This window comes from Hoplias malabaricus, chromosome Y, assembly GCF_029633855.1.
Source record: "Hoplias malabaricus isolate fHopMal1 chromosome Y, fHopMal1.hap1, whole genome shotgun sequence".
Taxonomy (NCBI): domain Eukaryota; kingdom Metazoa; phylum Chordata; class Actinopteri; order Characiformes; family Erythrinidae; genus Hoplias; species Hoplias malabaricus.
The window spans coordinates 10562978-10589662 of NC_089820.1; the positions used below are offsets into that span (position 1 = coordinate 10562978).

At 42.9% G+C, this 26685-nt stretch overlaps 1 protein-coding gene across 2 annotated transcripts in view; it reads right to left on the bottom strand.

The window, feature by feature from the left end:
- Positions 1 to 23420, bottom strand: part of LOC136678156 (methylcytosine dioxygenase TET3-like) — a 35869-nt gene extending 12449 nt beyond the window's left edge. The window contains exons 1-3 of one of the 2 annotated variants that reach the window (XM_066656069.1): positions 23355 to 23420; positions 22450 to 22509; positions 1618 to 4519 (exon numbers count right to left, since the gene is read on the bottom strand). In XM_066656069.1, the coding sequence (XP_066512166.1) occupies positions 1618 to 4471 (2854 nt within the window). In that variant the 5' untranslated portion in view covers positions 4472 to 4519; positions 22450 to 22509; positions 23355 to 23420. Of the gene's footprint in view, positions 1 to 1617; positions 4520 to 7600; positions 7816 to 22449; positions 22510 to 23354 lie in introns of those variants that run through there. The other variant, XM_066656070.1, reaches the window with a different exon arrangement.
- Between the last annotated feature and the right edge of the window lie 3265 nt (positions 23421 to 26685).

Consider the following 26685-nt stretch of genomic DNA (forward strand, 5'->3'; position numbering starts at 1 on the left):
ACTCCACTTTGGGCGTTAGTGGGGATATAGGCGGTGTTAGTGAAAGGAAATGACAAAATGAAGGATAAGGCTGCTAACGCAACCTCCAATTGAAAGTATTTCTAGAGGGTGAAGAAAGGAAAAGCAGGAAAACAAACAGATAGAAAGAGGCAGACAAACTAGAATAAGAGAGTGTGTTTAACAGCTGAGGATATAACATCTGTTAGCATGTGTTCATGCTGTCTATAAGTATCAGATTACACCGTGTGTATATCCCGAACTGTTGACGGTGGAATGTGTGGCCGGGTTTTACTATGGCGACTGGTTGCTGGGTGAACTTCACACTTGGTGATGGTTAAATGCCAACAAGTGTTCAGCTACAGCTGCCCATCCTCAGCAAACACACATATTTAGTGTATTTTGGTGACAATAAAGATGTTGGACTTGCAGTCAGAGCTTCTCTCCAAACTGGTGACATATAGGAGAAGTGGAAATTAATGTGTATAGGTTAAAATTCTGTACCATTCTCACTGGGCAACTGGAGTCTCCAAATAGTTTTCAAAAAACCTTAAAACGGCCAATTTGTGTTCTGATGTCAATAATATTCTGACAGTTTGCAGCAGATACTCTGTGTCAAAATAAGTACATTAGTACTTGGAATCTTGCATGCTCTTCTGCCTAAAGAAAAAAAGGAGGGCAAATGAAAGATATGTGGAGTAGGGGGAGGTTACAGTCTATCTCCTCTTGCCCTGTCCTCCCTACCACCTCCCAGTTTTAATGTCTAACCACTGTACACACAGCATCACATGATATATGAGCACAGTCACTTTATCATGTCCACAGCCCCTGTGGAGGCCCAGCCAGGTTCTGTGTTTGCTGCTTTGACTGTAAAACAGAGACAGTATGGCTTGGGGAGCACAGGACCGTCTGGCTGCCCCTGGTCTGACGCGACACAATGGACCCCTTCTGTAAGGGCCATTGTTCCTGCTGCCTCCCCCAGAGAGAAGCACTAGAGAGACGAGAGAGGGACCCTGAGCATGCATTCTCAGACGTGGGCCGGCACTGCCTGGACAAACGTGCCGAGGCAGAAATGATACAGACCAGTGAAAGGGAAAGGCCTGTTTTGATATAGGTCCATGCTGGTTTGGATGGTAATAATGGATTTGTGATAAGGGTTGTGACAATGTAGCAGCAAGTGAAGGAGCACTTCCCACAGCAAAGCTAACATGGAAACACAGGAAAGCTATTGTGAACCATATGTTGTCTTCTGTGTAATATCTTCAATATTTCAGTTATTGTTAGACACTTTAAAATCATGTTTCTAATATCAGTTAAGCTTCAAAATGGTGTGTAGGGCTTTGTTTTAAAATATCATACTTGTAAATGGCTTAATTACATATGAATGTAAGGTTTTCTGTGATGCAATGACTATAAAAATGATTGTTGTTATTGATGTAACTGTGATGGTATAAGGCTTAATTTACTTGGCACTTATCATATCTCGCTTTAAACAACCAACATCACATAAAAATGTCTTTAATGGTTCAGAGATGTTTCTGATGAGAAATAATGAAAACATTTCAATAGGCTGAGAAGAGGATAAGAAAACTCCAGGAGCCAGTGATCTACTATACTCACCGACACAGTCACAGAGGGGGAACTCTGCTTGGCTGTCCTTCCCTGGTGTGTCCAGAAGGCTCTTGGTTGGGGTATCCAAGTAGCGCAGCGGAGACTCCAGGAAACCTTTCAGCGAAGGGCCTGAGGGAAACCCCTCTTTCGTAGGAGTAGCTAAATCATCTCCTGGGGTGGAGAAACAGCCAGTGGTGGATAGCACCGTTACGTGGCCTGATGACTCAATTTTCATGCGTTTCGTTGGAGTTGTGCAGGACATGGTGAAAGGATCCTCTAGGACTCTGTGATGCTGTTGCTGCAGATATGCCTCCTGCATTTGGGACAAAAGCTGGCTCGAGGGCTTGACTTCCATGCACTCCTCAACTTCCTTCTTAATCGCAGGAACCTGGCTGTTGGACACGTCTCCTTTCATATTTTCAGCCTGGTCTACATCTGGCTGCCTTTCGTTTCCACCCTCTTGCATTGACTCTGGCTGGCTTGACATGTCAACGAGGGGTGTGTTGAGCTGCTCTGTGGATGGTGACTGGGGTCTGGCTTGTCCTGAGTTAGAGTTTTGTTGTGACTCAGTCACCACAGATGGAGCAGGGCCCTCTTCTGAGCCATCTGCAAGAGGAGCATTGGGCAGAGCATCCCCAAATTCCTCCTCAAACTGGCGAATCAGCTCCTCAAATTTTGGGTCAAGAGAACTGAGGCCAGCTAACGAGGGAGTGGGTTGGGATGTAGGGGTCTGAGGTGTGGAAGTGGTAGGCCCACCTGTCATAGCTAGGCCTGAGCTAGTCAATCCCTCCTGGGCAGGGGATGCAGGGACGGACACAGGGTTGAAGACGGCGGGAGTGTTTCCAGAGATAGGGTTACTACTGCTGTTTAAAATGGATTCCTGAGTATGGGCTGGAGCTGCCTGGCTCATAGCCACCTGAGAGGGGTTATATGGGGGTATGCAGTTGGGGGACCCAGCCTCAATGCCTGGTATACATGGTGTAAGGTGTGATATGGATGAGACACTCATTGGAGGGGATTTCTGTACTGTGATCTGGTTTTGTGGGAGGAAGATTGGTTGAGAGGCCTTCTGCTTATGCTTCTTGATGACGATCTGCTTAGGTTTAGGAAGAGGCGGGGCTAATGCACCTAGCAGTCCACCCATTGGCTGCTTGAGTATAGGCGAACTCTGTGCATTCTTTTTTTTCTTGGGTTCCTGTTTGATGGCTAGAGCACTATCTTGCACGGTTTGTGGCCACCACTTGCGTAAGGTTTGGCATGTCATGGGTGTCCGCGGACTGAAGGGTGGGGAACTGGAGAAGAGGTTACGTTTGTGATGAAGGAGTTGATGCAGTGCTGCCTGAGTTGACTGCTTAATGGACTGAGGAAGCTGCTGACCCTGGAATTGCTGTTGCTGGCCATTGACCATCCCAAACTGGCCCATTGTTACACAAGCCTGGTACTCCCCATTATCTATCTCTTGCTTGACATAGGGCATCACTGAGTGGCCACCCTTGTGGCTATCCTTCAGATTCTGAGGCAGCGCAGGAAACTTGAAGGCAGCATTGGCGTACTTTCCGCTGGTGTCTCCCAGGAGCTGTTTCAGCTCCGACATTGGATCACTGCCACTATGGGAAGGTTGTGGAAAATGAGGCCCAGGGTTCATCATCATCCAGGGGTTCCTAGGAGAGCTTTTCTCACAGCTTGCTCCAGTGCCCTGCTGCCATTGCTGGGGAAAGGGGCTAGCAGTGGATGATTGTGAGCTTGAGAATGAGGAGGAGCTGTACTGGGAGGAGTGGGGGGCAGAACCTTGTGACTGAGGTCTATGCTGTTCCCATGAAGAAGGGTCTTGTTGAGGGAAATGCCCAGGAGGGACAGACTGAGGCATTGGGGAGGCAGAGGATGTGTCAGGTGATGAAGACAACAATCGCATCCCATTTTGGGTCTGGGAAGGAGTCTGAGGGGAAGCATGGTGGTGGGAGTTCCCCCTGGCTGATTCACTAACAGACTCACCTAGTTGGGTCAGTGCCTCAATGGCGATAGCTGTCTGTAGGCTGACTTTCCTCTCTTTTGCAATAGATAACACACTTGGGGAACAGGGAATTGGTGCTGCAGGTCCATAGGGCCTTGCGACCATGGGCTGGTTAACAGGATCCTGCGACTGAGACTCTGATCCACAAGAGGGCTTAGCATCAGTGGATTGTGGTTGGGGATGAGACTGGTAGTGCTGTTGCTGTGTTGGTGGAGCACCTGACATCTTGCAAGGACCCTTGTCCTGGTCAGTGGCTGCCATTTTGATCTTTTTCTCTAACCACTCCAGGTAGTCAGGACACTCTGGTCCATCACAGTCACAGTTTGGTGGCTTCTGGCCATTGCGGGCTTGAGTCAGCGCCATCTGAAGGGTGTTCAGATCGTCCAGAACGCAGTGTTCACCGTCACCACTCCATCCTTTCTGCTTAGCATCATCCATCAAACCACCCATCTCCTGGATGAATTTCTCATACAGCTGTGCAGTAGGGTTCTGAGAGGGCTGAGACATGTTGCAAGTGGCCAAGGCATCTGCATTAGCTGAGAAATCCACCAGCTTCCTTGCAGCCTCCATGTCCACATTGTTCACTGAACTACTGGTGGTTTGGTCATTCCATCCAGCCTGTTGCTGCTGGGGTTTAGGGGCCCCATTGTAATGGCCAGAGCCCCAGCCCTGTGTCTGGGGAAGACATGCAAATGTCTCAGAATGATGGTGGCTCTGCTGATGCTGCTCACTGGCCAAAGCTCCACCTTCATTGACATCCGTTTCATTTCCATTTCCTGTGTGCTGGTTCACCCCATTGGTCTGTTCCTGGTTCAACACGCCTTTCTCCAGGCGGTCATGGTCAATTTCCATCTGGCCACTTCCTCTGGGGCCATCCACTGAACCCACCCCTGAAACAGTCTGCAGAAGATAAAAAGGGATCAAAATATTAGATTATAGGTTCATACCATAATTAAGAATATACACAAGCTCATGCAGGTATAGTTACAGGTGCAACTTCACTGGCACTTTTATGCTGCCATTCTCTCTCTCTCTGAGAGTAGCCTAACCTTATAGAGAAACTGAAATGGACAACATTCACGAATTTTGAGCATCTCGCCTTCACTTCCTCTAACATCATGGTTCTCAAATATCTCCTGATGTCTTTTGAAAATGTTCCCAAGAACACTGGATCACTGAAAGCCCCCTTTTTCCCCCTTCCTTTAAATGTTCACACAACTTGCCCAGTGCTAATTTGGATGGAACACTGATAAATAAAATCAGATAGATATGAACGTATGTTGTTTTTAATTCAATAGTTTTGAACTGGAACCCTGAACGTTTCAGACTAGTTATTAAGAAAATGCTTTGAAGCTTTTAAGCTTAGGAGCAACTTACAATGCTGTTTTTCAGTCAGTGTGTCCAGGCTTATAGCTTATACACAAGGTCAGTAGTACACTTGACCTAAATCAGTGCTGAAGTTTGCTAACGCACCTTATTTACACTGAATGGTGTTGGTAAAAGAGGCTCAGTCTGTGTTTCTATAAATGAACTTTTTGTCCTTGAGAAATTAACTGGTCAGTGGGAGTAAGATGGCATGGGGCTTTGCAGCTGCTGTTTTTTCTTCTTCTTTTTTTTTTTAACCATGGTTTTAATGCTTTAAAAACATCATATTCACGAGTTACACCACACTATTCTGTGATAATATTTATACACATATCCACAAATTTAGGCTTGGCACAGAACGTTTGAAAAGCAGTTGTGGTTTCCTAGCAATGTTGTTAGGAACACTATTCGCAAATGAGCAAGAGTGCAGCCATGCAATGCAATGACACTTCATTATGACTCAAAAAAGCACTGGAGTTTGTCTTTAACATTTTCACATTATGAACATACAGGATCCAAGGCACGTCCAATCGAGCTGCAGACGTGGGGTGGGGGATTCTGAGAAAGCCTTTTGTCTGTAATGTGGAGAAGTGCTTCACGAGGGAGGATCCTGTGGCTGGGCTCTGAGGGTTTCAGAATGTTTACTGAGCAGTTTCTCTCAGTTCTCACAACACACAAGTGAGTCGTGCACTTCAGCTGACATTTAATGGCAGTGGTACAAGTAAAGACTTACTAGTGCTGCTGGAGCATGTGAAGTCTGTGAACAATTTTGACATTCAGTTAAACTTTCAAGCCTTTGTCCAACAGATCAGTCAGAGCAGACTAACTGATATACAGAAATATACATATACAAAATAATGTAATGTTTTAAATATGCTCAAAAAAAGACAACCACAGTGATATAGATGAACATTAAACTAATATAAAAGTGATATATTCATGTATGTCAGAGTGCCCAATTACTCATTTACTAACCTCCCTTCATTTACTACAGATCACCAAATGCTGGGTTTGGCTAATCAGAACTTCTTTACCTTAAAACAAGTGTACTGGTGATGGATTTGATCAAATAAATACATTGTCCATTGCAGTGTCCATTTATTAAAATACTGAGGCTAACCTTGTATGTCAATTGGCTTTCTATGCAACAAAGAGGCTAAACATACGTGAAAACCCACGCGAGTTCTGTTCACGCTGATAGACGCTATAGTGATGTGCTCCATTAATGAGATGGGCCTCTTTGAATTCACCTTCTGTGCATGGTGTCTGCCATGGGGCCCATGTGATGGCTGCTAAACTGCGTCTGTAAGCGCTGGAACCCCCCACCAGTCACGAGTCCCTGGTGCTTTTGAAACAACTAAACCACACAACTCTTATGACAGGCTTCACACTTTCCTCTTTTTGGCGGCAGAAAGCTACGCAATACACATACACACACACATTTGCCCAGTGAGAAGTAATGCCTCAAGACAAGCAGCCACACATTGTAAATGTAAACTAGCTACTGCAAAGGTACCAGACTCTTTTCATTCTCTTGCTCTGTGTCATTTACGCACCTTTCCTGTCATTGATGACATCAACAGTGGAATACGTTTAAGGACACGTTTCTTGCTCGTTATTGCGTCTGCAAGATACAATTGTTCCAAATTTAAAAAAAGATCTGAATGGCTCGTACAGCTAGTGAATCATTCATTTCTGTGAGGGCATTTTGAAGAGTGGCATACCTAAAACTGAATAATATGGGAATGCAAAACTGAGGGACACAATATTTCAAGATTTCCTATTTTTAAACCTATGCACACCATAAAAGTGATGTAACGAAACTCAGTTCTGTATGAGTCTAAGCAAGCAATCGGCGCATGACTTTTTACCTTGTCTATTTGAAGTTGTCTCATGGAAATAGTCTAACTGCCTTTTAAAAGACATGCATTCAAAAAGTAACTTATATTACTGCATAGTGTTTTGTATTTTTCGCATATCACAGAGCAGTAACCCCTTTGGTTAGTTGGCGAATTCTATTTTTTCAACAGCTAATCAGTACTCTGTACAGGAATAGACATTTAAAGCTACCCTCCCAAGCCCTAGAGCACGTGCTCTTCCAACTATTTGCGGCTTCTACTCTTCCACTCCGGCACAACCAAAACATCAACACGCCCAACCAGAAAGGGCTGCCTGACTCGTTTTACCTGGCTTTCATAGCAATTGCCTCTACACAAGCGTGAGGGGGAGCCTTTTAAACAAAAACGTGCAGGACACGAGTTCTGTCATGGAGCCAGGTCTCATAAACACATACACACAGGCACACACTACAATACACACTCATATACACACACAACAGATGCCTAGAAAAGATGACAGCACAAAGCAGAGGGAGAGAGAGAGCGAGAGAGACCGGCAGGGGGGTTGAGGTGGGGGTGCCTGGGAGCAGACAGCTGAACACAAATCCACACGAATAGACACACGACACCACACACACACACACACATACATACACCAACACCCCCTCCGTTGCCTGCAGTCCAGTGTACTGGATCACAATACAAGGCCCAGTCCAAAGAAGACAGCTGAAAACTGGGTAAAAAAAAAAGAAAGAAAGAAAGAAATCTGGTTACTTACGCAGAGTCTGTCCGGTCCGTATACAGTATAGACAGTGGAGGGTGGAGTGGACAGGAAAAGTGCATGGAACGACAAACAGTGATACAGTGCAAAGCCGGTAGACAATCTGTTCTGGGCTTCTTTTCCTTTTCTATTTCTTTCTCTCTTTCTCTCCCTCTTTCTTTCTAGCCTTCTGTTCTTCCCTCCGTCTTAGTCAGTGCGGCAAACACACACACACATACACACACACACACAAGCATACACGCACACACACACAAGCATAGACATGCACGCACACACCCGCACGCACGCACTCACTCACTCACTCACTCACACACACCTCCCCCCACACTCGTTCATTCGCTTGTGTTTTCTTGCTCTCTTCCTCCTTTTGCCACCACCAATGCCGCTCGCTCTTACACTCTCTCTCTCTCTCTCTGCCTTTTCTCACATTATGTCTCAGTGCTCCTCCCTTCCTTCTCTCTATATTCCCTTTTTCTCTCCTTTTTGTCGTTCTGCGCTTCGCCTTCACAAACCCCTCCTCTCTCTCTTTATCTCTCTCTCTCTCGATCGCTCACTCCCTCCCCCCTTCTCTTTCTCTCTTTTGCTCTCTCTCTCTCTCTCTCCCTCCCTTTTCCTCCTCCCCTCTCTGCTTTTCAGCTAGCGCAGTGCGAGAGAGGCCATTATCTGACTCACACTGGGCACGTACTATGGAATGGAGGAAAGCGCACACACGAACGAGGGAAGCGGGTGGACGAGCGCTAGCGGCAGACGCAGCTGAGGAGCGGAGAGAGAGAGAGAGAGAGAGAGAGAGAGAGAGAGAGAGACAGAGAAAGAGAGATATAGAGGGAGAGGGACATAAATCTCAACATCAATTTATGCTTTTTTTGTGCCCCCCTGCACATCATAGAGAAGATGAAACTAAAACAGCATTTTGCAGCTCTGTGACATTACGAAGTATGATTCTGTTACTGGTTTTCTGGGGTTGAATGTTTTTTTTTTTTTTCATATGCTGCCTTTGGCTCAACAACATGGAGGCTGCAGCTGTTTTGCTGACTTCACTGCAGCCTACTCCCTCTCTCTACAAGCTTTCCACCACATTCCAGCTGCGATCCGCTAAAAATAATAACACAGAATCAAAGCTTTAATGCAATCGAGGCAGCGGCTCAAGCCTAAAAGCCCCTTAATTCATAACGTAGATATATATTCCTGTCTTTATTTTATTTTAAAAAACCTTGTCCTTTGTACGGATGCATGTTTCAGTCCTAACGGTAATACGCTTTACTTACAAGTACCACCGCTTATTTTTCCAATCGCATACTGAGAATTATTTGTCCGTTCCCGTTTCCGACTGTGCACGCCTTCATCTCGCTTAGTGTCAGCACTGTAAAGAAGGGCATTTTGTTGGAAATTAATAAAAAATATCGAGGCAGAATGGGAGCAAACAGAAGCAGAGATGCTGACACATGGCTTGAGTGTTTCTATCTTATATTACACAGCACATTCGGTTTGAGAGATCACACACACACTCTGGGTCCTACAGAAACAAGATGCGTCAGTGTATATGTGAGCGGTTTGGAGATGCAGAAGACAGGACACTGGCACAGAGAAAGTAGAGCATGGAACAGAAAGAAATGGGAAGAAAGAAAGCGAGATATATAGAGAGAAATAAAGCAAGAAGAGAAGGGTCTGAGTAACTGTAGAAGCGCAATCGGCACACGCACTCTTAAAAACAGAACAGTCCTCGCTTAGTAAGCCTGTCTTGTCCTCGCCACATGAGAGTGAACGAAGGTGGAGAAGAGACTAGTGGAGGAAGGAATGAGGGACTCCAGAGGAGAGAAGAGCAGGAGACACAGAGAAAGACATGGCGTATGAACCTTTCCTCCAAATAAAAACAACCTCCAGCCTACTTTGCTCTTTAAATGTTCTTTCCTTCCCAGTGCTAGGCTCCAAGAGCTCCAGCTCCAGCTAGCTGCCTGTCCAAGCTCAGTTTCTTTTCACTTTTGCTTTCTATCCCTCTTTCCTTCTCTCACCCTTTCCCTCCATCGCTAGCTGCTGGCTGGGTTTGTTCTTTCGGACTCCATAGCAGCGCGGCTCTCTTATTTACCGCCCGGCGCATTGCGGACCCAAATGATCTCTCACTATCTCTTGCTTTTCGCTCGCTCTTTCGCTGCTTCTTTCTCTTGATACTCTTTCGCTCCTTCTTTCCTGATGCTCTCTTGCTTTCTCTCCCTTCTTTTTTCCTGGAACTGTCTCGCTCTTTCGCTCTCTGCTGTGCCTGGTTTGGACAAGCAGAAAGACTGAGTGCGTCCTGTCACTCGGGTTGGCACAGTCAACGCTGGCATGTGTACAGCGGAGGCAAGGCATCTCTAAACACACACACACACAGAGGCAAAACTGCTCAGTCACTGTTGGTGGGTAAGTGGGTAAAGACAGAGGGAGCATGAGGAAGCGAAAAGAAGAGAACCAGAAAGAGAGAGAGAGAGAGAGAGAGAGAGAGAGAGAGAGAGAGAGAGAGAGCAGTTATGACATCACAGTTACATCACCAGAATTCCGCCAACACCCCTTCCCTCCATCTAAAGCGAGTGCAAGCGGGGTGGGCAGATGTGTCATGCCACACAACACGAAAGTGCCCACCCCGCACACTCACACACAATCATTTGCTTGCTCTCCCACCTTCCTCTATATCTTTCTTTCTCTCAATCTTTCCATGAGTGACACAGCACTTCTGGTAATGTAGCTTAGCATATGCTTCTGGCTGCTAACAGCTAGCACATGCACTAATCACAAAGAACGTGTCTCACTTCAAAGATCATTTGTGATTTAGAGATATCAGTAGATAGATATTATCTGTGGCTCAGCATGATTTCTTTTAATGGTATTTCCGCACTGGCAACAATACTAATAACTGGTAGGAGATAAGTAGGCCACCTTACTTCTATGGTAGGGCTCAAAACACGCACACGCTTGATGTGTGGGAACTGCCACCTCCCAGACATCTCCTTACCCCAGCGTGAGAAAATGACGCAATTGAGATGTGAACCTGTTAGCACCTACATACTAAAAACAGCACCCAGTGCCTCAATGCACTAATACTAATACTCCAGCCCAAAGCTTTTACACTCCTATTCCTCCAACACTCAAGTCCAATACTCCAGTACTCCAAACTAAAGCTTGCAACCCATTAGCCCATTACCCCTACTTAATGCTTAATCTTATACTAAAATACCCTGCTCTATTACAACCCAATGTTGCAGTCTAAATGCAGCAAAGCTCTAAATTTGTGGTTTCCAACTATGCTTCTGTGGTATCCACTGGCCTGCATTACAAGGCTTTAAAGCTGGTGAAGCTTACAGAAAGAACACATGAAACTATGTAGGACAGGTAGTTCTCTGAGATCAGGTGTTGAAGAACCTCTACTTAAGCCAATGCTCCAACACAACACACCTCCCTATACACCAGGGCAATCCTCTAGGCCAGTGCCTCCCAGCCCTGGTCCTTGAGATGCATAATCTGCTATAACACACCCACTTCAAAGTCCAGTGATAGATCAGTACTCTTGCTGAACGCTCTAGTTTCAGATTTCAGTTTAATTCTTTATCCATTGCGCTAGCTCAGTACTCCAGTTCAATGCTCTAGGTCAGTGTTTCTCAACCCTGGTCGTGCAGGCACCCTGCCCTGCACATTTATTGCTTTCCCTTTTCCCAGCACAACTGAATCAACTAATCTGTTTATGAACAAGTCCTTTCAGAGTTGCAGTGGGTGTGTTAAAGCAGGGAAACCTCTAAAATGTGCAGGGCAGGGTGCCTAAGGTCTAGACCAATACTAGAAAGTCCAAGACTTCAGACTGGAATACAAATCTAAGGTCCAAAGCTCTAAATCAAAGTTCTAACCCAGTGTTCCAGTCTAGTATTTCAGTCTAATGTTTTAGTACAATAATCAATCAGCTCAAAGAGAACGTGTTTTTGTGGCTTCGCCAACCTTGTTATTTCCAGCGGCCACACAGGCAAACTCTGAAATATACAAAGAAAGACAAACAAATAAATCTGAAGCTACTAAATGTAAGAACCTGTTGGAAAATCTACCCTTATCTAAACACCTTATTGGAGACTAAGACTGACTGTTAAAACCGCAAAAGAATCATTTCAACTGAGGCCATTGTTGAGCTAATAAAAGATTCCTATGTATATTTTAATATCTCTCTCTATGTCTCATATATGCCCTGTGAAGGACAGGTGCCCCCTCCAGGGTGTGTTCCCGCCTTGTGCCCAATGATTCGGGGCAGGCTCCCGACCCACCGCGACCCTGAACTGGATAAGCGGTTACAGACAATGAATGAATGAATGTTTCATATATTTGTTTATGTCTCAGAATTCTCTCTCTCCTCCTATCGATCTGTTTTTCTCTATACTATGGCAGCTAGTTTTCATTTGTCTAATAAGAATATGAATGGGTTAATAAAAGTATTGGGGGTCACACACGTCACTGACATGTTTTAAAAATTATATATGACAGCAACTTTTCCAATAATTGCTTAGTTGTTTTGGAGATGATGTGTAGTGTTTTGGAAAATGGAGTTTGAACACAAATGACCAGAAAGTGTAAAACCCAAAAACAATCCAGCGAAATCAGGTGGACAAGACATTTTATGTGTCAACATAACACTCATATATACGACCAAAAACAGCCACACCAGAAAGTCCAGTTTCTACCTCACACATTAAAAACAAAACAACAGACCTAGCAGTGACATTTGCATTTCCTTTGAACAGGAGGCAATGCCAGTTCATTTGCAGAACTACCAGCTCAACCAAGTATGGAGATTAGGCAATAATACACAGTATAAGGCTGCGGAAATGATATTAAAAACAAGCAGGAGAGTTTGGATTTTCAGTGTTACTTTTCATATTGCTGACTGAATTTGCTTAACCAGTGTTATTACACGAGGAACTAAGAGCATGAAGTTCCTGAGCTTTTGTTCGATGTAAGCGCTATCACTGCTATACATAACCTGGCATCAGTTCAAAGCCAAAAGGGAACGAGATACATTGCTGTAAACGTTTTTAAGGTTCAGAACAAGTCTGAAAAGAAGACATGAAGGCAAATTCTAACACACGCACAGAGCCACAAACCTCAGGTCACAAGACTCTGTCACATTACATCATCAGGAGAGATGAACCTAGATGTGAAACCAGGTCTTTACATACTGACCTACACACACGGACACAGAATTCAACACATACAGACCTTCACACATAGGTTTCTGCTCTCTTTCTCTCTCTCTCTCTATAGCTGGGTTTCATTTATCTGTAAAAAAAAATTCCATTGCTCTTTTATGCTTTTGCACTTTAGCAATAACCTTTTAACCTTGTTTGAGTGTAAAACTCTCTTTTTTATATATATTTGAGAGTTTTTGTGAATTTTGGGCCTTTTCCATTCAGTTTTTAGGTCTCTCTCTTTTTTAGTAATTTTTATAATTATATTTACACCTTTGAACATCCATATTTAACATATATACATTCATACACACAACCAAAAATAAAAAGTGAAAAGCTACCAATGATGACTGGCATGGTAGCTCTATACTTTACTTTTAACTTCACCTTTCACATAAACACACACAGTACTAGAAACCTAAACAAATTTTTTACATGGTTGTTTTTCCTATTTAATTAATAATAAAGATACAAACAGATACAAACTAATATTAGTGCATTCATTAAAGTAACATACATTTCTTGTTTTAAAAAGAGCAGACATTTTCTAAGCTCGTCAGTTCCAGACATCCTGAATGTCCCTGGTCCCTACAAATATGTGGATGTGTTCAGTACCAGTGCAACTACAAATAATACCTCTGCCACAAGGAGACAATTGAAAACAGATGAAAAACACAGTCTTTATAAATAAATAAAGTCTTTACTATAACATTCCTTATGCACATACCACTGTACTTATCCTAATCTTAGTGCATTTAGTCTTTGTAATTAACACTAAAAATTAACACTTAAATCTTGCCAAATGTGTTAAAAAGCAGATATGTCTATAAAGTCAACCGTCATGTAAGACGAATATAAAACGTATGTACAATGTATATTAGATGTATATAAGATAGCTGACCTCGTGCAGTACCATAGTGACCTGTGGGAAGCTCTCCATCAGTGAATTCTCTGAAGTGTGTTGATGAGCGATGGCTTAAAGCTCAGTGTGTGACTATCTGTTTTTCTCCTTCAGTTTAACACTCAGTCCTGAGTCATCATCCTCCACTCATCTCCTCATCTCTCCCACACACACATACTGACACACACAAACACACACACACACTCTGACACAGCAAACACTGTCAACCACCTCCAGCCAAACCCACACACATATACATTAACACAAACACACACATACAAACACAAAGAACATTCAGACCACTACAAACATTTTTGTCAATGTAAATTTAGTCAAAGTACAGTGTGAGACAGTGCCAATAACAACATAGCTAAATTTAAGAAATAACATCCTCCATTTCCATCTGTTAGCCATGTCTCCCCCAGTCACACAAATGGTGCTTTTCCGCTGCATGGTACACGCTGTACTCAGATCTACATGTTTGGTTTCTGGTTGGTTTCCACTATACAGCCCCCTTCCCCAAAATGTAGCCAGTGACATCACAAAACACTGTGCCTAACGGCAACCGCAAGCTTTGGAAACAAGTGGTTATTTTGTGCTGGAGGTCTGCATTTCACAATTTAAAAAAGTCTCTCTCTCCAATCCGCAATGGTCACACATCAAGTTTAGTACCTACTTTGCTCGCTTGGCACCGTGATTAAGCAGGGACTAAAACAGCACCCATTTTCAGAGAATAGATTTGTCTAATGGAAACTCAAAAGTGCCAAAAGATATCCAGCTGGGAGAGTGAAGGCTAAGACAAGCTTTCTCTGAGACATGTGCTCAATTTTGTAATGTTAGCTAACAGAGGTCGGCATTGGCTAGCGCCACGGTGACTGATGGGGGAGAGGGAGGGCCAGTTGTGCTGTCTTGAACCCCTGGCTGACTCTTGCAGTGAGGTCATATTTTTGCTTACCTGGATTTGGATGTAGAGAATATCAATCTTAACATATGACTTCAGACGTGTTTAGCTACAATATACCAACACGGTGATGAATAATGTTCCTTTACTCTTTCATTCTTTATAATTTTAGGAAAATGTGCTGTATATTTTCTTCAAAATAAGGAATGGTCTGACCATAAACATTATGTAAATAACTACACCATTTAAAAACCCACAAAGTAAAAACAATATCAAGGTGTTAAGCTCAAAACTTGTTAAAGAATCTATTACACGAGACCCTAATCTTAACTGGATCACAAAACCTAAACCTACCTTACTAATATGTCATAAGTAATCAACTACATAACAACAAAGTATGTTAATAATTAACATCATTTGTAAATCATCTGCAAGGAACCATTAAAAAAATGTGATCAACACGTTGGACCAAAGAGCTGCAGACACAGAAATTAGGGTCAGGGAAGTAATTGGAATAAAGCTTTAGCTTTCCTTTCTTCCTTCTCTCTCTCTCTCTCTCTCTTGATTTTGTTCACTTACATACTATCCCTCTCACTCTTCCCCATCTAATCTATTGTTTTGCTATTTTAACACCTCCATCACTCTCTCTCTCTCTCTCAGCCTTTGTTTTCTATATGTTTTCACTTACTCTTACATTTCTTTCTATCTGTCTTTCACTCCTCTTTTTTTTCCTCAGGTTTTTCTTTTCAGCCTCCCTCTGGTACCGTGTATTCCTGACCTGGCGTGTTCCTTCTGTGTGTGTGTGTGTGTGAATGAGTGTGTTGCCTTGGCTGACACACGGCACGTGCGAGTCGGCACGCAGCACTGAACCACCTCCCAGCCCCCACTACACTACCCACAAAGAGAGAAAGAGAGAGAGAGAGAGCGTGAGAGAGAGGCAAACACTGAGATGCATACAGTAAGTGAGGTACAGAGGAAAGAAAGAGAGGGAGAAAAAGAAAGACACAGAGAATATAAGTCAAGCAGTGAGATATAGACAGATAGAGACAAATGAAAACAATAAAAGAACAAAAAGAAAGAAAAAAGAGAAAGGCAACAAGGAATGAAACACAGAAGAAAATAAAGATAGTAAGATATAGACAGAAAGAAGAGAGTAAGTTCGAGATAAAAGTAGTTAAACAGAAAACAGTAAGACACAAAGAGAAAGAGAAAAAAGAGCAATACAAAAAAATCAAAAGGGAAATGAGAAAGAACCAAAGCACATTAACAGACAGAGAAATAGAAAAAGATGGAGAGGAAATATAACATGAGAGAGAGACCCAAAAAGAAGTAGAAGAGAGGTATAGAACGTGTAAGACAAGCAGGAGAAGAAGAGGAAGAGAAAAGTAGAAACCGGTAGAACTGGAGACTGGAGAAAAAGGGAAAGAAACAAGGCGAGCCAGAGAGATACAGATATAGGGAGACACAGGAAGAGATAACGAGAGGAGCATGAGAGATAAAGAGCAATAGAGTGGCAGGAAAAGAGAGAAGGGAGATGGAGAATGAGAGAGGAAAAGGGGAGAGTAGAGAAGAAAAAAGAGACAAGAGGTGGAAAAGAGAAGGGGGAGATATACAAAGAAAGACTGAGAAAGAGAAGAAAGAAAAGGATGAAAACAAGGAGGGGAAAAAGATAGAGGGGCCAAGAGAGAGGAAAAAGAGAAAGAAAACAACAAAGGAGGCATAGGAGACAGAGAAAAGGAATGAGAGAAAAAACAGAAAGAGAGACAGAAGGAGAGAGAAAAAGGGGAACAGAAGAGAGGAAGAGAGAAAGAGGGATGGGGGAAGGGTGGAGTCGTTCTCATCACTCAGTAAGTCAGTAAATCGGTGGGACTGGGGGAGGAACCTGCAGAAGAGAAACAGAGTACAGTGCAAGACGAAAAAAAAACAGAGGAAATTTGAGGAGAGGGACAGGAGAGGGGGGAATGGAGAGAATAACCGGGCCAGAAGAGAGACCAGGAACAATGATGCTGGGGGCTGAAAAGAGGGGGAACAGAAAAGGAAGGATGACAGAAAAAGAGAGGATGGAAATGCAGCAGGTTTCCAGAAGGAGCACTGGGTTTAATTAACCGGTGTTTTTCAATGCAGCTCCATAAACGGAGGGATTACAAGTCTGGCTGAGAGAAAACAGAATACACGAATGGGTTAATCTTGATGACAAAAACACTCGAGAGAAAACAATGTTCAAAAAAAAAAAAACATTAACACCCAACTACGTCAAACCCACGAGCCTATTCTCCTGTTTCTGAATAAAGGAAGAGGCTGGAGAGTGAGACGGAGAGCTGTGCACGGTGGCTTGTTGCCAGGTTTCTCTCTCTCTCTCTCACCCTCTCAGGAGTCAGGCTAAGATTAGCTCCCCATATGTTCAAGTCAGACATAACCACATTTAAAGGGCCAGCGCCTCCACTCTCTCATCATTGCACTGTGGACTGCAGTATTGCGTGAGTTGCAGACCCTCAGTGACAACCAATACGTTCCTATTAGGTCGCTTGATGCCACAATCAACACTAGAGGAGCAGGTGTCCTCAAAGGTTTGTAGTGAATGAGTCTTACAATGAGTCAACTGATCTACTTTAAGCTTCACCCACTGAGGATCAATTGTCATGCTCGGCTTGTATAATCTCCACAGAAAAGAACGAACAAAAAATGGGACGCTCCCAGGTCACCGTGCTCAATGCCAGCTGTCGGTTAGAGGAGTATGGAGCACAGGGCTGTGGAGGAGTGAAAGAGTACACTCTGCAGGAAGATACCTTTTGGCAGAGGTTATAGTGCTGTTTGTGACCCAGAACTAATCGTCTAACATCAGTATCTGAGCTCACCAATGCCCTTTTAGTTAAGTGCTATCAAACACGGCAACGATATGTGATCACGTGGCCTTCTCACTACATATACACTCGTTTGAGAGACAATTCTAATGCGAGTTGGCATCTCATTTGCAGCAATAACGGTCTCCACGGTTTAGGGGAAAATATTTTGCAACATTGTGATGTGTCTGTGGGAATTTGTGCCCATTCAACTGAATGAAGTGAACCTAATTTGATGAATGGACCAAGTGCTAAAGAATGGGGAACTTAAGCTCTGCATCTTCATGTATTAAGCAATGGCATATTTTTCATTTAGTCATTCATTGACTGAAGCATTTTGATCGCTTTTAATGCAATATTAAACTTTGATTCCTAGCTCTATTTATAAGTGACAATACTAATCTATGTACTTAATAGAAATGCTTCCCTAAATGCAGACACTCCATCGCTATCTGGCCAAATGATATTTAAGGCCTCACCCTGCGTGTGGGATTAATGTGACATAATGAGCAGTGGCAAGTAAAGTGGCACTGCTTTGCCACCCCTGGGCCAGCGGAGCCACGGAGACTCAACTCCATTCATTTTTCATTAACTGCGGCAATGCAGCCACACACTCCTGCAGGAACAGCAGAGCAGGGTGCCATCACGTGGACATGTGTGTGTACAAGAGGGAATGAGAGAGAGAGAGAGAGAGAGAGAGAGAGAGAGAGAGAGAGAGAGAGAGAGAATACTTAATACAGAGAGAATATGATTCTTAGGGGCACAGATAAAGAGAGAAAGACTGAACAATTTGGCACAGAGAAGGAGTGAAAGACAGAGAAAGACAGTGATACAGATGACACAAATACCTGCACAAAATTTGCTGACATTACTTAAATGGTCATTAAAAGTGGGACAGTGAACAAATTAGCACATACAGGTAATGCATGTGTGCGTGCACATGCACACACACACGCGCACGCACACACACACACACGCACACACCTGACATTTTTACACATTCAAAACAGGAAGCAGCGGCCCCTGTAATCATAAAAAGAAAATGCCAACAAAGAAGATTTCCAAGAAATGTGATGAGTAGTGCATCTTTGTGTGTGTGTGTGAGAGTGTGTGTGTTTGCCTAATCTGAGCTAAGATGAAGGCCAAATACAGTGTTTGCCATACGTAAAACGAAATATGTAAATTAAAAAATGAATATGGAGCAAACCAAATTTGCCATAAAGCTAACAATACAGCAAAGCTAGTGCAAACAACAATGAAATGAGTAGGGAACAACAATAAATCTACTACATAAACTGACCAAACTAAATAATAATGGATAGATAATAGCCAATAAAAAACTAAAATAAAATAAACTAAAATAAAAATAGCTCTAAACAAAACTACTGCTAACAGTGCAGTGAACAATAAAACAAATAGGCTAACAACAAATAAACCTAGATACCAAATTAGCATAGCAATCTAACAAAGATTAGCTTGCTTTAAAGCTAACAGAAAAGCTAATAACAAAACTATTAATGACATGAACAGCAAATCTAACTAATAAGCTGCCCGTGAATGTAACAATAAAGGTAAAAATTAACCTAATATCAAAAGGAAATAAAAAGATAACAATAAGTCTGCAATACATTTTAACATCAAAGCTAAGCCCTCAGGAAAGCTACAAATAAGATTAAAATAAAAAACAACAATACAGGAAGCAATAGCAAAATGTTTGATTAATGTCAGTCAGGAGGATTTGAGTGTTTGCATATGTGTAACATCCTAATTCAATATCCTGTTTCTTTCAGGATCTAAAATCCTGCTCCTCCATATGTGATGTAATCAATAAAACATAACGCCAGATTAACTTCAAACTCTGGCTGTGACACGCTTTCTCAACAAGCAGCCAATGTTTAAAATATATCATGCCGGCGGACGGCAGCCCAACAATGAAACAACTTGAAAGAGCGGCTGGCACTTTAACAGCCTTCAGCAAAACCAAAACGGACGACTTCCTGCCGTTCCATTACCTTTAAACAATCTCATGCTCAAACAAGTTCCCCTATTCTCTCCCTCACACACATATGGCCGCTTGCCGTATCACATGACCACAGTCTTGAGGGCGGTCCTGAGCTATAATTACAGCCATGATGTCATGCACTACTCACTGTTGCCACAGAAAGTAGGTCACTATTAACCCTTTCCCATAATTCTGTGGGGATTCCTCACCAGTGCCACGCAAAAAATATTATGAAACACTTTCCACCGGACCTTTTTTATGTGGCTGTCGTTTTGTATTCACATTTCTCAAGTTCAAAAGCACTCCACTGTACTTTATTTGCTATCACACTGCCGGCTTTCGTCGCCAGACAACCTCACTGTTCTGGTAAATGGCAGAGAGGGGGATTTTAACGCTGAATCATGCCTTTTTTCATCAACCGTCAACCATACGGAAGGAAAAACGCGATACTGAAACACTTCGGTTTCAATGCTTTACAAAGCAGAAACATAATGACCTTCAGTCACATGTTCCTTTCTTCAAAGCAGTCAATCTGAAATCTAAAATCCATGGGAAAGTTTATCTCCACCGTAAACAAAGATAATGAAGGACTATCAAAGAGTAATTCCAAGAAAACTCTCAGAACAAATAGAAATACACTGTTTCTGGGGCGTGACCATAAATGGTATGTCTCCAGTTAACTTATAAGAAAAGAACTAATATGCAGATATTTACAGATGAATATTCATTTTATTGTACACATTGTTAGCGGACATTAAACCATTGTGGTACCTTTAAAGACACAAGGCCGCATTTTGCACTTTTAGAAACAAAAATGTTCTTGTGCAGTCTTTTGCACTGGTCTTTTTAAAGCACATGGGAAAGCTGTCCTCAGCTATTCCAGCAATGCTGACATTTAAGTAAACAAACACAAGCATTCAGTGTGAGTTAAAACCACAGAAATCGGGCCGTGCTAAAATAGACCATGAGAATGCGTGGGCTTGCAGGTCAGCCACAAACACCAGCTGACATTTCACAAAAGGAAATCAAAAAATATAGATAGCCTTCTGCATAGTATTTTACACGTGTAAATAGCCATGCTTAAATTAAAAACTTTAACTCGTTCGGCTGTATAATTAGCTCTCATAACAACAGCTAGATCACTGATTTTTATTTTGTTATTTTAAACTGCAAGAACAGTATTTGGTTATTAATGTTAAAAAAAGTTACATAATAATTACTGTGCAACTAATCTGTAAGCTACATTGATGGTGAGGAGCAAGAGTGTGTGGGTTTAATGGGTTAAAAGGTCAGCTACAAATGTTGGGGACAGTCCCTATTCAAACATCAATAAAGTTACATAAGTCATGGTCAAAGAGCAACGATAAATCAAAGCCAAACTACACAAGAGTTATTCTTAAAACAGGTCAGAGACACTTTTATATACACAGTTTAAAAGCAGATCACTCCAGGGATCAAAACTTGGGCTTACATTGTATTTGTCATAATAAATGACACGACATACCAAGCGAACAACACATTAGTTTCTACATAAATTTTAGTAGTTTCAACCAATCACAACATTCTGGTTTGAAGGTGTTAATAAAGGGTTAATAAAACTTTGGCCATAGTTATAAACACTGACCCTGTAGCATTCGCTTCTGAGATGGCCTCAAAGCCACAGCCCAGCTGGCCGGAACGTTCTGGGACGCGTGGCAGGGATCTCATGAGCTGTCCGATGCTTATAAAAGCCTGGATGGAAGGAAGCGGAGGTGTGTGTGCGAGCAGTGGTCAGTTCTAGAGTCTGAAAGCTGGATAAAGCGGACGAGCGAAACGCGGCAATTACGGCTCAGGGCCTGTCACTACTCTGCCCACACTACAGGTTACTCCAGTCCATAAACAGTGTTCCACGTGCTCCTACGCGCATGCGCATGAGAATGACCCACTCACTTTACTCCCGTTACCTCAAATGACCGGCAAAGTTCGGCAGCTCCGCCTCATGAGCAATCCAAGAGAGGCAGAGAGATAGAGAGAGAAAGAGAGAGAGAGAGAGATAGATAAAGAGTGTAAGAGAGAAAGAGTGAGGCCTCCTTCCCTTCTCTCTCTGCCAGGCATGGCTCACGCCTCCCTCTATTTCGCTCTCTCTTTCCCTCGCTTTCTCCCTTCCAATAAGCGGCGAGCGCGCGGCTCTTTAAACCCGGGCCGGTCCTACGCCTGCTCAGTCAAAACACACACACACTCTCCTCTCGGCACAGCCGCTCACACTCATCCACAACACACCCACTACTACACCTGCACAGTATTTACAAATATCGCATCGTGTCATTTTTCATTTTTCTCTGGTACGTTCTGGATTCTGGTTCCAGAACTGATCCAGATTTTGGACATGATTCTGAATGGATTCTGATTCTGAATCTGGAAAAGATTCATATCCAGGCTACAATACAAGAACTGATTCAGATTCATTCTATAGTTGTCTCTGATTCTGGTTCTGATGTCGGCACTAACCTTGATTCTGGAACCGATTCTGATTCCAATCCTTATTACGGAACTAATTCTTATTGGCTGTAACTGACCCTCCTGTCCTTGTATTGTGTTTCTGAAGCAAGTGAAAAGAGGGAGAGATAGAAACCCAGCCAGAGAACCACAAAAGCCAAAAAAGAGTTCCACCTGCAAGTCACAGGTGGCTGTCTGCGTACAGCTGTCTGTCAGTCTCTCTCTCTCTCCTTCTCTTTTTTCTCTCTCACTCATTTCAAAGAAGCTTTAATGGCACTGCTGAATTAATTTGCACTGTTGTCAAAACACACAATGTCATTTACATTACACTTTATTAGAAATCCTCAGTCAACTTGTGTACACATAGAACATATCCACACAAACAAGTGTTCACGCCTCAAACAAATAAACATCCACTGAAACGACTGTGTGTTCTTTATTCAAGGGTCGAGAGAAACACTGGACATAGATGATGGTCATTTAATGAGACTGAGCTGACACAGACATGTAAAGACAGACGGACTGTTGTTCTCACCTCTGTTACCAGGCTTGGAGAAAAGGCGCAAGCTTTTATGGTGTCTTCACAATATTCCACCTTTCAGACAGAAAACAAAGGTAGAGATAGAGAGAGAGAGAGGGAGAGATAGAGAGAGAGAGAGGGAGAGAGAGAGAGAGAGAGAGAGAGAGAGAGAGAGAGAGGGAGGGAGAGAGAGAGAGTGAGAGAGAGAGAGAGAGAGAGAAAGAAATAAAACACAGAACAGATATAGAGCCATCTCTCACAGTTCACATCTGATGTATATACAGTATTTGCAAAGCAACAGTATAATTAAAAGCATTATGGCAATAAGTAGTAACAACATTGGCTGTAAATATGTACATTTACATACAGTTAAACAGTTACATCTATATTTCTCTGAACAAAAATGGAAACATGAATCATTTTCCTTTGCCCAACACACACATACAGCAGCCACAATGAAATCAGAAGCCTCAGAAATAGCCTCTTTTTTTCCTACAATTATATAACACTCTGCTCAATGACCTCCCCTCATTTACTCCATACTGAATGATATTAAAAATATACATCTGTCCCATTCAGGACAAGTCAATGAAAAAAAAAAAGATAATAATGCATTACACACAAACAGAAATATATATTATATTAGGGTCAATGGAGAAAGCTGTTAATGTTAAAACAATGAACAAACAGTAGCCCCCTCCCCCTCATATGCACCGTCTGGCTATTCTACTGTTTTGTCTTTGCTCTATGACCCCCCCCTCCACTTCTCTCTCTCTCTCACACACACACATACAAACACACACAAACACACACAGTAAGAAACCGGTTCACACACACACACATACACACACACACACACACTGTAAGAAACCGGTTTCTCTGCTATAACAGTTCACTTCCCGGAGTTAATGAATATTTACCCTCTAGGTCCTGCTGCCGTTTTCTTCTAGCCACCGTCTAGTCGTATCCCCCATCAGAAGCCTGTCTCTCTCTCTCTCTCTCTCTCTCTCTCTCTCTCTCTCTCTGTCTCCCTCTCTTTCTCGTTGTCACTCACTCAATCACTCTTTCCCCCTCCTTTTCTCCCTCTCTCTCTCTCTCTCTCTCTCTCCCCCTCTCTGCAGTCTCTGTCCATTCAGGAAGCCATCTTGCGTGTTTTAATCCTGTTTAACATTAGTGAGCCTGTATGTTCACTCATTCGCTGGCCTCCTTTCCCTCCCCTCGTTCTCTTTCTCGCTCTCTCTCTCTCTCACTCGCTCACTCGCTCTCACTTCCTCCCCTTCGTGGATCGACCACATATACACACAGAAACACACACACAGAGGAGGGTTTTATTTAAAGCCCGTGTGATCACTATCACTGCTGCACTCTACACATAACCCCCCCTCCCTCTTTCTCTCTTCCCTTCTTCCTCCTCCTTCTTTCTCTCTCTCTCTCTCTCTCTCTCTCTTTCTCTCTCTCTCTAGCGAGCAAAAAAGCAAACTGCACACATGATGTAAATGTCCCCCAACACAAATACACACTGCCCCCTTCCACCCACCCACACACACACACACACACACAAAATGCTCCCCCACTCGTGCACGCACAGCTACGTCACGCTACACTGAGCACACAAAGAAGAGTAAAGCGTCCAATAGCAGGCCAGAGCTGAGGCTGCTGCTAGGGCAAAGCACAGAGGAGGAGGAGGAAGAGGGGGGGGGGGGGAGAAAGAGAGAAAGAGAGAGAGAATAAGGGAGAAAAGAGACGCACAAGAAAGGGGGGATGGGTGAAGAGAAAGGAGAAGGGGGGCACGTGCTGTGCAGTGTGTGTGTACACACCGAGTGTGCGGCTTGAGACGGAAGGTAGGCTGGGGGAAGGGATTCTCTCTCTCTAGCTCCCTCCCTTTCTTGCTCTCTCCCTCTCTCTCTCTTTTGCTCTCTCTCTAGGTCTCTCGCTCTCTCTCTGCTTGTCAATTATCTCCTCCAGCTTGCCTGTCCTAAACAATGCCTCTGGTATGTACTGCTATCACTGAAGACCATCTGTGTCTCGGCAGTTTGCAACAACCGGACTGGACTACGCTGCACTGCACACACACACACACACACACACACACACACACACACACACACACACACACACACACACACACACACACACAAACACAGAGATAGAGCTTGTTTTTATAAAGATCCAGGACATGGCTTGTAAAATATATACACAAACAACACACACATACACATATACTGAAATTCAATAACAGCTCAATATAAGTAACATATATGTAATTGCCTATTTGCAATAACAAAGCCACCATGAGAGCCTCCCTCTCTCTAGTATATATAATGCCTTAAAAAGAAGGAAAAAACAACCAAGATTTTCTGAGAAAGCTCCAGAGAGCAGCACCTTCATGGTTATTTATATTTATATATGACATATTTCTATATTTATGATTTTTAAGAACAAGAAAATCCCTTGTAAATATATGACTGAACAGACAGACTGTGATTCTAACAGATAGAACGCAACTGCTTTTAGCACAATAACATTTGAGTAATTTCTGAATTTCTGTTACTGATGTGCCATTCCTGATCATGTCTGGACAGACCCTGCAGGTTTATAATCCAGCTGTTGGTAATGATTTACTGAAAGAGTGGTCAACGGCATGTCAATATGCACATGAAGCAGCACAGGTTTGAGGGACTCTGGGAGAAACTCCACTGAAATTTGAGAATGCCTTGTTTTTATTAATGTTCAACTGAATTTTCAAATTGAAATACACTTAAATGCCTTGCTCTTTAAAGCAAATGTATTTTGTGCATTATTTATTTCACATTTAATGCCCATTATAGTAAATATTCAGCATTTTTCGCTGCTATATCCGGTGTCCTGATATGACCCAGACAAAGGGTCACTGGGTACAAGTGCCAGTTCGTGGCAGGCAACGCTCGCATACACACGTACACACACATACACACACACTCATATACACACAGATTCTCTACTGACCTTAATTACAAACACAAGGCACACTCACGCCTCCATACTTCAAAACATTGAACGCATACAGGCGAGAAAAACAGAAAAACACAGTTTGTCTTGGTATAAGAATGCATGAAGTGACAAAACAAGACGGAAAACAAAACAGCATGACAGACAAAAACCCTGCCTCATCTACCGCTTGTTTGCTAGCCATGCTAACATTTAATAAGTGTACGACTGGGCAACATCGACAGAAAAGGAGATGAGAAGGCGAGAGAGTCATGAAGAGATAGAGAGAGAGAGAGAGAGAGAGAGAGAGAGAGACAAAGAAAGAAATGAAGAGAGAGCGACAGAGAGAGAGATCGAGACAGTGCACTACGAGAAGACTGGCTTGGAGAGGGGGAAAAAAAGAAGGCGGTTTGGTGACGCAGCAGTTGTTATGAGCCGAGCTTACGCAGCGTGGGAACTCCGCAAACGTCATAGCAGCGTGTGTGTCTCTGCGTGTGTGTGTGTGTGTGAATGAGTGTTTGTGTGCGCGCGGTTACAGGAACCACGAGGTGTTGGAGTTTGCGCGGCAGAGCGCAGAGCCTTTTACTTATTTTCTTGCTGAAACACAACAGCAAAATATAAACAAAGAAATAAGCTCCGCATACACGTCTCTAAACTCAGAGCTGAAGCTCGGTCTCCAGGAAAGAACGGAATTCAGGGGCTTCTGCTGAGAAACCAACGAGTAGATGAGAGCTGAACAGCCTAGAGGTGAATGCGAAGTAGAAGAGATGAGTTCAGAGATGACTACATCGACAGAGAGTCAAAAAAAAAACGTGCAATACTTACTGGAGGTCATTGATCATAAGATTAAAATTAAGCATTTTATCACAACTCAAATAAACCTACATAAGCATCTCTTTAAAGCAGCCTTTGTTAATATTACCATCTGCTGGAAATGTTATTGCAGAATCATATCAAGACTAATCATAAAATGCCTTAGGTGCAATGTAGCCTGACTGAAGTTTTACATACAGTGAAGTGTTACCAGAAATGGCATGTCCTCCATCCTTGTGCTATAGGCATTAGAATTAAAGCATAGATGTATCTTCTCAATGAGCAAATGCTAAATACCTCTAAAAATACCTCTAAAAATACCTCTAAAAAGAATTCCTTGCACAAGGCCTTAGAAGAACCACACTGGGTTCCCTAAATAACTTTTAAACAGAGGCTTCTTTAGAGAATCATTTTTGCGTGAAAGATGTGAGAGTGTGAAGTGCCTTGTTAAAGTTGATAGAATCTCTGCAT